Source organism: Solanum tuberosum, unplaced genomic scaffold, assembly GCF_000226075.1.
Source record: "Solanum tuberosum cultivar DM 1-3 516 R44 unplaced genomic scaffold, SolTub_3.0 scf00008, whole genome shotgun sequence".
Classification (NCBI taxonomy): Eukaryota; Viridiplantae; Streptophyta; class Magnoliopsida; order Solanales; family Solanaceae; genus Solanum; species Solanum tuberosum.
The window spans coordinates 3,066,093-3,078,282 of record NW_006238934.1 but is presented as its reverse complement, the minus strand read 5'-3'; the positions used below and the strand labels follow the sequence as shown (position 1 = coordinate 3,078,282).

Here is a 12,190-nt window from a genome sequence, read left to right as displayed (position 1 = left end):
CCGCCCCCCCCCCCCCCGGCCCCTCTCCCTCTCCCACTCCCAATGTGAGACTTCTCATCTCCTAATGTATGTGGATTTTTTAGATTTAGTCAAATTCTAACACAAGAATTAAATACTGAGTGAGAAACAAAAAATATTTATGAAACTATTAAGACACATTTTTCCACCATGGCTCATATGATGTATTGTGAGAATTAACTATACATTTTGGCGTTCAAGTAGCTAGCCCATAATAAGCAAGTTATTTATATGTATAATGCATCGTTAGATAAAATTAGCTAAAGAATTTTATTGTTTAACGACAAAAATGATTGGTTACCATATTTTTTTTTTAATTTAATTAATCCCATGATCAATAATTTAGAATCATAAGACAACATATATAATTATTCACATGTAAATGCCAATAATTTCCAAGCAAATAGTTGTTGATTGAACTTTCTAGTACTTGAGCCTTTTGCTGACCTTGTTTGGGGCTGCTAATTTGTCAAATCCAAGAATAATTAGAAGCAAAATTTATGTGGATCCATTTGATTAATTAATCAATTAATTAATAGACTATAGAGAATATTTTAGGTTAATTATTGATTAGGAGAAAAAGTGAACATTAGCTAGTAGGGTATATATGGTGGAATATAATGCAAGGAAAATGATGTCCCAAATTGACCACATGGATGGTTGCTTAAAAAACTTTTCTTCTTTTCCATCCTTAATAATAATATGTCATATAAAAATGTACTCTAGATAAATGAATTAAAACGGAGAGAATACTAAAATGAGTTTGACACCTTTAACTACAAAGTATAAACACACAGCTCAAGTAGATATGTCGTTTATGAGTTGTTTGGTTATAGACTCTTATTCTATAAAGTAATACTTGCTAATTTTTTTGTGATTTATTCATTTATACGGTTATAAATTATTTTATTGTAAAAATAAAATAAAATAATTTAAAATATAAAAATGGTAATATGCAATTTAAAACTTAAAAAATGTATCACATGAATCGGACAAAATTCATTTCATACAAACTCTTATATAATTCTCTCTGATCAATTATATTTGTCAATTTAATTCATGATTCATTCATTAATTTCTTATAACATAAATTTTGGACTCGTGGCCTATACATGAACCTTCCAAGGGTAGGGGTCTTGATGCACCATTTTCCCACTTGGTCGGCTACATTATTTTACCTATACATACCTTATGGACGTGGATTCTGAATTTGAGATTTATAAATATTTATAATTATTTTAAGTCAATATTATAATAATAATTTAGACATAATCAAATATTTATAGATAGTTAATAATTTTTTAAAATATATTTAAATACATGATTATGTAAATATATTAAATTTACATGCATATGTAATCGAACCTCTAGATCCGTCGTGGTTAACATCATTGTCACCCTTAGCTAGGCTGTTACCATCCTCACTATTCACATTAAATATGAAAACATCCCTTCATGCAAATTAAAAGAGCGTGTTATTATTCTTTTTTAGAGATTATTAAGTAATGACGTTACTAAACAATTTCACTAATCAAAATAGAAACATTTAGTTGAGATATTAGCTTCGTGATAATGATTAACCACCCGTTTAATATAATCTCTTATAGTTGTACGTAATACTATTGATTCATGAGTACTACTTAAATCAATTTACTTAAAACTAAAATGAAAATTTTCCATTTTAATTGATCTCGACGTGTATTTTAATTTATCTGATTATAAATTAACTTCAATTTACATATTTTGCCTCCAATTTTTTTGAAGAAGGTAAAAGGGAAAAAAATGTACTTGCATTGAACGGAAATTTAAAAAATGACTTAGAAGATTTTTATATTTGGCTTTGTTTGTAAGTTGGACGCTTATAGTACTTATGATTTTGTCAATAAAACTCAGTGAAGCACTGTTTAAGGGATCAAAGTATAATTGACAAAATCGTGAGTATACGGATCCAACTTACAAACTGAATCAAATATAAAAGTCTCTCAAGTCATTTCATCATTAAAAAAGTGGCATAAAACAATCACGACGTTATTTAAATCTTAAAATTATAGCTTCAAGTCACTGGAGAAGCAAACAAGATGTGAGATTTAGGAAGGCATAAAAACAACGATAACAATATTTCAAATTTAAAAATATTTTAATACACTATACGTGTAATACTTATTTTGATACACTATACGTGTAATACTTATTTTGAAATCGAGAGAATAAATACGATAATCAATTAGGATATTCAAAGAACCAACGGTTGTCGGCGGGCTTGGGTGGGAAATTTTTCTTGCCCCATAATAATACAAGTGGACCCTATTACGATGTAAACGTGTCATTTACGCTATCATTATTATCTCCTAAATTATTTTTAAAACATTTGTTACTAATCGTTTTCACAAGCTAAACAACGATTTTGAAAAACATATTGTATTCAACAAACATTTATCAATTTTTTGTGAATTCTACGTATAGCATAATTTTCTTTTTTAAATTACTACATATACTTTAAATAACTAACAATTATATGTAATTCTTCTTAAACAACTTTAATTGGGTAACAATTACCAATTATATAACTACATCTCAATTGAGTAAACTTACTCATGCCTTTTTAGCTTATAATAAGAAAGGGGACTATTGAAATTCTTCTATTCAATCACTAATCAAATTTACATTTAAATATACCAAATTAAATATATAAAAAGATTTTTTTAAAAAAAGGTTCAACATGCCTATTATATATATAGATGAACCTCTTATAGTTTTTTTCTAACCTTCATCTTTAATCAACGATTTCGAATAGATAGATACATTATGAGAATGAAGAATCTTTTGACATCATAGTTCATTTTACTATATATTTATACGATACGAATCCAAATTAATCGAGTCATTAAATTTTGAATATCCATTTTTTTAAAAGGAAGTGACACTTGCTCACTTTATTACTCTATATAGATAAACCAATCCCCATAACCACTCACTTCCCTTTTATTCCACACTAGTACTTCTACTATCCACATCTTCAGCTCCACCACTACTTTTCCGATCACCGGAGCTACCGCCGGAGAAAACACCACCATGTCAGTCAAAGAGTGCACTCACCACAAAGACAAAAAACGAAAACTCGTCCGACGACTCTTCGCCGGAATTCTGATTTTCCTCTTCGTCGTCCTCTTAACCGTCTTACTAGTCTGGGCAATTCTACAACCCAAAAAACCCAGATTCATTCTCCAAGACGCTACAATATTCAATTTCAACGTTTCCGCTCCCAATATCTTCTCCACTTCAATTCAAATCACTATATATTCCCGGAACCCTAACGACAAAATCGGCGTTTACTACGATAAGATGAAAACATACGCGAACTATCACAAGCAACAAATTACTTACTATACCCAAATTCCATCAGTTTATCAAGGTCATAAAGACGTTAACATATGGTCGCCGTTCGTTTTCAGTAACAATGTTCCGATTTCACCTCTTAATGGACCAGATCTGAAAGAAGACCAGCAAAACGGCGGCGTTTGGCTCGATTTCAAAATTGACGGTCGTGTGAAATGGAGAGTTGGAACGATTACGACTGGGCATTATCATTTACATGTTACGTGTACGGCTTATGTACCGTTCGGAAATCATCCCGGCGACGGCGGACTATTCGTCGGAAATAACGCCGTGAAATATCAACTTGCCCGGAGCTGTGATGTGAGTGTTTAGTAATTTGGAGAAGATGATGAAGCAGAGGAGTTTATTGCCACTGGAAGTATTTATTTTTCTTTTTAATTACTTTTTTTTGGACCAACTTTTATTTTCTTATTTTTATTTTTCTGCTATTTACAATTTTAATATTTTTGGTCCTATAAAGTTGAATGAACTGTACATTTTTTCTGCTAAAGAATAATATTGGAAAACTTATATTATATACATAAATAAATTACAAATAATTGTCTTCTTATTGTCATTAGTTAGAAATTAAATAAGTAAAAGTGAACGATACTTGAGTTCAAGTCTTGGAAACAGTTTTGGTAGGAATGTAAGGTAAGTTTGTTAAGTCCGATCGGACTCTTTTTCAAATTTTATGCATAGCGGAAGCTTTAGTGTATTGAACTGTCTTTTTTTTTTAATTAAATAAATTATATAGTACTTGTTAATTAAATTTTTTAGAAAATGGTTTTTCGATTTGCTAAGGTTTTTAGGGATTGGTAAAATATTGGATCATGTAAGAAATTTTTGGTTTACTCTAATAATTACTTGATGTTTACTCTATGTTATTTTTTAAAATTATATTTTGTTTATTGATATATGATTGTAGATGAGTAATAAGTACTTCTTGATTCATAATACAAGGTTTTGAGTTAGTCAAGCCTTTAATTATGAAATTATTTTTTTAGATAGTGTTCTATTTTCAATATATGTTTGATGTTTCCTCATTCAGAATTAAAATGAATTCTAATACGAATATGATAGATTGAGTGTAAAATTTAAAAAAGTTAATTCTTTATGTGAAAAGGGTATTTTTCATGACTATTACATATGGTGATTCTTCTATTTGTATTTTTGCTAATGAAAGGGACATATAAAAGTGACAGATATTCCCTTCTACTATAATATATAGAGTTACAAATAAATTAATTAAGATCATAAAGAATTTATATATAATTAAAATAATTGATTAACTTGGATTGTTGCAGTTGTATTCAAGTTGATTTAATTGTTTTTTTTCTTCTTTCTCATGCCTACATTAAGGCTTTGAAGTTTACTCTTCAATGGTTTTGAGGGCTAGTGAATTTTTCTAATCATGCTAACGTGGAATATTTTGTGCACTTAATTATCATTTTTTGTATTTTTTATATTAAAAGTTAGGTAAAATGGGACATGTGACCTGTTTTGATTAGTCTAGGAATATATAGAAGGGGGCAACCCATGTGATATATAATTTAATTTTAATGTACTGCCTGATTTAGGCTGTTTACCAAACTAAAACTTGTTTCATACGTCTCTCTTCACTATACCACAATTTCAATGTTCATGATGACACTATTTTAGGGATGGTATTTAACGCAGCGGTAAATTCAGAATTTATCGATCAAGAAAAATGTGTTTTTGTAAATTTGCATGTTACTCTTTGAATCTGCTACAAGTTAGGTGTACTAATTGGGGGAGGGGGTCATAATAATTATTGGTTTTTATTTATGATTAAATAATAACAATTACAGTTCAATCATATGATAATTTAAGATCGGATATATGTGATCTAATTTTATAAGGAAATATTTTTTGACACTTTATGAAAGTGCTTAGCAGTAGGTGGGTTAATTATTAGTGAATTGTTGGTAGAGTATTAGTGGGAAAGTGTGTTTATGATTAAGAAAATTTGGTATCAAAGAGATAAGATTTATGTGGCTTTATGTCATCGGACAACAATGAAGAGACTAGCAAAAAGTTGATACACTCAACTTTCTATATTAACGCCGTTTATCTGAATAAGAGAATATATAACATAACATAACATGAATAATTATCAATTTTTAAAAAAACTTGAATTTCTAATTAAATATTACTATTACAAAAAATGACGATTATAAAGAAGTTTGATTAACGTTAATAGAATGATTATAAATAGTGGTTTGAGGAGAAGACAAAAAATGGGTAATGCACTTTACGTGTAAGAAAGAGATGTGACTTAAATAGAAGAATGGGTGGATGACCTAATAATATAGACTATAGTATATGTCCCATCTCTAATTAATTTTTATTTGTATTCTATTGTACCATATGACATCCAATAATATTCTATCTATGGTTGGCCCATTTTGGCTTTTATGCTCGTTGTTTTCATGGTCCAAAATTACAACAAACCAAATCTATATAAGTCCAAGATGGACAAGTGGCACATAAACTCAAATAGTTGGAATGATAGGGAAATAGTTAGAAGAATGAGTTAATAATTCAATTATTATTATCTTTTAGTTAAAATCCAACGACATAAAATTACAAGATTAAAAAATATTGAGCAGAGGGGTTGTGTGAAAATAAATAATATCTTGATAGTTGAGCTGGAATCGTGACATATGATATTCAAGTAGTATGGTGATGAGACAAACCTCGGTGAGTGTACCAATTCAAGGACCGCTAGTGGTTGAAGTAGAAAGGGATTTGCTATCAAATTAAATTTAGCTTAGACAAACTCCATATTGGAGTGAGAAAGGAAAGTTTGGGGTTGCATAGGTGAATTCAGAATTTAACGATCGAGACACTTTTAGATTGGAGTTCTATGGAACAAAATCATGAGACATGAGACCCAAATGACTTGAGGTAGCTGGCCCGAATGAATGGGGGGCTAAAACGAATTATGCATTGATAGTTGAGTGTGAGTGATGACATTAAAATCCGTGAAATTGTTAACCTCCTTTTTAAAAGCACAAAAACCCTTATAATTTTCTCCTCATCATACTATCACCACTCATTTTCATTCATTTAACTTAGCATCGTTATATGAAGTTCATGACTATGAAAGGAAAATTATAGAAGTAATATTTAATTTTGGCTTAATACTTAGTCAGATTCTTAAACTTGTTAGACTATTCTATTCGGATACTCAAACTAAATCATATTCTAATTGAACATCTCAACTCCTTAGACTTTTTCGATTCAAATTTTGTGTGTATTTTCGTTCGTCTATTTGGTAATTAAGTTAACCACATAAAATATGTCATCTCCTTTAATTATACGCATCATCTCAAGAAATGTGTGGGGGTTGTATGACTTGTTGAGGTGAATGCTTTAATTGAAGGAGCTTATATATTTTATGTGGTTAACTTAACCAACTAATAGAAGAATGAGATGTTCAATCGGAACAACGCTTAGTTCGAGTTTTGATATAATGTGCTAGTGATAAAATTGTGTTGGTAATAGTTGGGCCGGTTGAACAGATAAATGGCCCTAATGTTATGAGACTCAATCCAGCCCAATACCATTCAGGCTGGTCAAAGACATACAAGAAATTATATCGAAAATAGTTGATTTTAAACTTTTGACCGTCATTTATTCCATAGGACAAGTGGAGTAAAAGGTTACAACAACTCACCTCCAAGATTATTTTTTGTAAATAACGAAAAGAAATGGGGAAGTTTGGGTGATTTACAAGGATGACCTTGAAGATAGGTAATTTGGAACTTTTGATATGTTGAACTTAAATTACTGATGTACTAGCAGATAACAATTTATTAAAGTGTCATTTGAATCTTATCGTCTTAAACATATCAGGTGAGGTACTAACAAACTGAACTAGTATAATCAACTTCCAAACTAATAAACAAACTAACATATATATCCTCGTAATAACAAAGAAAATCAGCATAAATAAAAATAACTCATCATTTATTAACAATCATAACATAATCCAAATAACAAAAAGGAGAGAAATCTCCTAATCAAGAAAATATACTAATGTAAAATAAGGATAATAAATAAATAAACTCCATAAATGTGAAAATGATAAAAAAATAAAAAAATCTACCAATCAAGATGGCACCTAGTTTCCTCCAAATTAACAGATCTGCCATTGGCCTCCAAAGGCACCTTAAAATCACACTCAATTTTAGGCTTAATTTTGTGAGTTTTAATCCAACCAATCTTTAGCCTAATACGCATATAAAGCTTCATTTCCATCTCATAAATTCCTAAATTCTTCTCATTATTATAATTTGTTCTCTCTCTATCTCCCAATAAAACCAAATTTTGTCCTTTAAACACCGGATGCAAATAGCTAGTATTTTTGTGACCTTGATAAAATCGTTCCAAATTTTGACTAGCAAATCTTTGGCCTTGATACATACCTCTTGCTTCGATCGAATCGTAGTAAATCCCGATTCGTTTATTAGGGTTCCTAATAGTCATGTTGAGTGCAAGATCATAGTAGAGGGTGTTGTTTGTAGAGGAATAATCGAATTGTGTCAACGTGGCATCTGTCACGTAGAAATTGACCTTGTTAGGACGTAGGACTAGCCAGAGGACTAATGCAATGACTCCGAGGACGATGAGGATGGTGAAGATTACTCGGAAAATGCAGTTGCATAGGCAACCGAAAAGGCAGCTGCAAGGGTTGCAGCTGCTTCCCCGTCCATGTCGGTGGTAGGATTTGGACGGGGGCGGAATGGACGGGCCATAATAGGCTCCGTTCAAGTTGGACATAGCTTATAACAAAAACAAGAAAGTCAAAATTAAGTACGTACAACTTATGTTTTTTTTTTTTATTTGTTGCTTTGAGAATGATATATCTTTTGGTGAGTAGAGATGAATATATATAGGTGTTTGTTAAATAAACTTTGGTTAATGTGTTAGATATTATTTTTGTGTAGAATGGAAAATGTTGAATTGGTAAGCAAATGTGGATTTAATTGAAGTGGCCCTTAATTGAATAGTAGAAAAGGCCGTATTTTTTATTTGAAAGACACGGTTTCTCTTGACATTGTCTTCTTAGAAATTTCCAATTAAGATATAGTTATTGACGTAAGTTTTAGTCAACATATTTTGTTATTTTTTTCAAGTATCTTCTTCATATATATATGATGTTTAATTAGTTAAGAAGATAATAATGTGAATGGGATATTATGAAAAGAGTAAAGTGGTATTATAATTAAAATATCTATATTGTGATAGGGACGTTGGAACATTCTTCCTTCTTGTCTAATTTGTCAAGTAGAAGGAAGAATCAACATCACATAGTTCATTAGGGTATTCATTACAACGATATCATATATGATATATTCAGTCTGATTCCACAAATAAAGTATGAATTACTTTAATTACTAGTCAATCGTCAATATATATAATTACATTTGTATAAATACATATCGCAAGGGAAAGGTTCACAATCTAAATTGTAGCTGAGTTACATAGGATTGTGCCGATGTTTCATAGAAGATTGTTTACATTATTCCTAGAAATCCCCCATCAAAGTTTTTCACATAATCTATGCAATGTACTTGGGTTTTAATTGAACAGGAGCCTTTAAAGTAACAATAACGTTGTCTTCATGTGATTTATAGATCACAAATTCGAGTTGTGAAAACAATCACTAATATTTGCTTTAGCATAGACAATTTACATCGCATTTCTTGAGGTGAACATGTAATGCGTTTCCAATTGAGTTTTAATTATAATTAGCTTACATACATTTGTTTCTATAGCATTTTCTTATTTCTTGAGGTGCGATCCTTTCCCTCACCCTGCGTGAACACGTAATGCGTTTCCAATTGGATTTTAATTATAATTAGCTTACATACATTTGTTTCTATAGCATTTTCTTATTTCACAACCTAACCACTCGGATTTAATATAAAATGTATTTCAAACAATATAGTCAAAATCAAATACTCCATGTAGGTATCATATATATGTTGATTAGGTAATGAAAAGTCTCATTTTATGACTAAATATACATTGATGTTGAAATTTGTATACATGGTATTTTAAGGGTCGCTGTTATTTTTTTAAAAATAAAATTGTCACGCGTAAATAAAAGATTAGTTTCATACTTATATGTTGTTGAATTTTTAGTTCATGACTAAATAAAAAGGAAATAGAAAAAAAGTGGAAACTTCTATGAAGACAATTTCAAGTGAAAATGATATATATATGTTTGATCTTATTTGAATTTTTAAAGCAGTTTAGTAGGACACGTGGTTTGTCTGATAATGAAAGTCATGATTTGAAGCTTACAAAATTAATTAAATATGTCGATAATTTCTTAAATGATGGTCTATTTTATTTGAGCAACTCAATACATCATAAAGTATTCCTACTAGATATTTACAGTCAATTTTGGAAATGCTTTGAATATGTTTTCAAACGTTTATCTAGATAAGTTAATTACTTAAAATATTTCATTTTTCTTAATTATACATTAGATTGAATGAATTGTAAAACCTCAAGCATGTTCCTTAAGTTAAAAAAAATATGTTCCAATTGAGGCTAATGTATTACTATATCATATATGAGTCATATTTTATGTGATTAACTAATCTATGCAATAAGAAATTGCAAAAGAATTTTCTAAATTTAAACTAAATGTGTCTAATAGGATAACTTTATCATATATTCATGTATTCGCATGAAATATGCCATATTTTAGTGTCTAAATAAAATTTATTGATAAATTAAAGAGGTTATTGATGTATCCTCTTGAAAAAACTAAAAGAAAACCAATTTCTTTTTTTTCAACACAGTAAAATTCAAAATTGTGTTTTGTTTTTAATTATTAATTTGAATAGAAATAGTAAAATTAGAGTAGTTAATTGAACTTGAGACATCAATATTAGCTCATCAAAAAATCTTCTTTCTTTCTGACTTTATCCATTATGTTAAACATTCTTTCGATGATTAGACATTTTATTATCTTATTCATCTCATATTTCAAACTTACGTCTCTTACCATTTTTAGCAATAATAAATTAATTACTACGTACTTAGTAAGCAAGCCTTCCGAGCCAAATGCAAAAGTTAAAAGTCAATCCAAACAGGTTTTAAGTTTTTTTTTTTCATTCAATGTTTGATATTAATATTGGAGTCCGACTAAATTTGAAATCACGTCGAAAAATTCCACATGGATAAAACTCTACCTAACGAAGATGACTCTGTATTAAAAAACTCGAATTTGAGATCTCTGATTGAGAATGATGTAGCGTTTATATGCGAAGTCTTGCCAAGAAGCAACCGCGTCGTCATTTCAAAGAACATAAAAACACGGTATTTTATTCAAATCAATCCACTTTTGCTTACCAATTCAACATATTTTACCTACTCAAATAATATACACATTAAATCATAGACTATACAAACACCTATATAAATTAACCTGAACTCACCATAGGATCATAACTCTCATCTATATATTTTTTTTCATCTTATATTACACCAAAGGAACAAAGAAAAAAAAAGTTGTACTGAATTTTGACTTTCTTGTATTTGTTATAAGCTATGTCCAACTTGAACGGAGCCTATTATGGCCCATCCATTCCGCCCCCGTCCAAATCCTACCACCGACATGGACGGGGAAGCAGCTGCAACCCTTGCAGCTGCCTCTTCGGTTGCCTATGCAACTGTATTTTTCAAATCATCTTCACCATCCTCATCGTCCTCGGAGTCATTGCATTAGTCCTCTGGCTAGTCCTACGTCCTAACAAGGTCAATTTCTATGTGACAGATGCCACATTGACACAATTCGATTATTCCACTACAAACAACACCCTCTACTATGATCTTGCACTCAACATGACTATTAGGAACCCTAACAAACGAATCGGGATTTACTACGATTCGATCGAAGCAAGAGGTATGTATCAAGGCCAGAGATTTGCTAGTCAAAATTTGGAACGATTTTATCAAGGTCACAAAAATACTAGCTATTTGCATCCAGTATTTAAAGGACAAAATTTGGTTCTATTGGGAGATAGAGAGAAAACAAATTATAATAATGAGAAGAATTTAGGGATTTATGAGATGGAAATGAAGCTTTATATGCGTATAAGGCTAAAGATTGGTTGGATTAAAACTCACAAAATTAAGCCCAAAATTGAGTGTGATTTTAAGGTACCTTTGGAGTCTAGTGGCAGATCTGTTAATTTTGATGTAACTAGGTGCCATCTTGATTGGTAATTTTTTTTTATTTTTTTTTTATTTGTGATTTGTTGTATTTCCTATATTCATTGGATTATATTAGTATAATTTCTTGATTAGGGGATTTATCTCCTTTCTTGTTATTTGGATATATATTATGGTTGTTAATAAATAATGAGTTTGTTTTATTTCTGCTGATTTTCTTTATCCTGGAATTTGGATTCTATAGTTTTTTGTTTATTAATATAGTAGTTTGGAAGTTAATTAAAGTGTATTAAAGCCAAATTTTAATTTTGAAGAAAAGGCAAAGTTGACATTTTGCTTTTCACATAGAGAACATAAAGTAAAGGTCAAGAAAAGGCTAAGGTTGACATTACAGAAATATACATATTGGTTGCTTTAAAAGACTTGTTTTCTCTTTTATATTTTGTTTCTTATATCACTATTACGTAAATCGGAATGGAGAGAGTATACACCCAATATAAATATCTGTGGAAGTTTCGAAAGAATTTTCTAGCTTGATGTTAATAGTTCTAATTATTTTTCGATATAAATTCTATTT

The 12,190-nt window shown here is 29.9% G+C and overlaps 2 protein-coding genes and 1 pseudogene across 2 annotated transcripts; 2 read left to right on the top strand and 1 right to left on the bottom strand.

Annotated features, from left to right (window-relative positions):
* Positions 1 to 2,964: 2,964 nt before the first annotated feature.
* Positions 2,965 to 3,960, top strand: LOC102584448 (protein YLS9-like). Its single transcript, XM_006339100.2, has one exon. It carries the CDS (start codon positions 3,091 to 3,093, stop codon positions 3,724 to 3,726), a length of 636 nt encoding a protein of 211 aa, XP_006339162.1. The 5' UTR covers positions 2,965 to 3,090; the 3' UTR covers positions 3,727 to 3,960.
* A 3,410-nt stretch (positions 3,961 to 7,370) lies between these two features.
* LOC102584118 (protein YLS9-like) lies at positions 7,371 to 8,291 on the bottom strand. The gene has a single exon (XM_006339099.2). The coding sequence runs from the start codon at positions 8,200 to 8,202 to the stop codon at positions 7,525 to 7,527; it is 678 nt and encodes a 225-aa protein (XP_006339161.1). The 5' UTR covers positions 8,203 to 8,291; the 3' UTR covers positions 7,371 to 7,524.
* A 2,639-nt stretch (positions 8,292 to 10,930) lies between these two features.
* LOC102583782 (protein YLS9-like) lies at positions 10,931 to 11,816 on the top strand (annotated as a pseudogene).
* Positions 11,817 to 12,190: the final 374 nt, after the last annotated feature.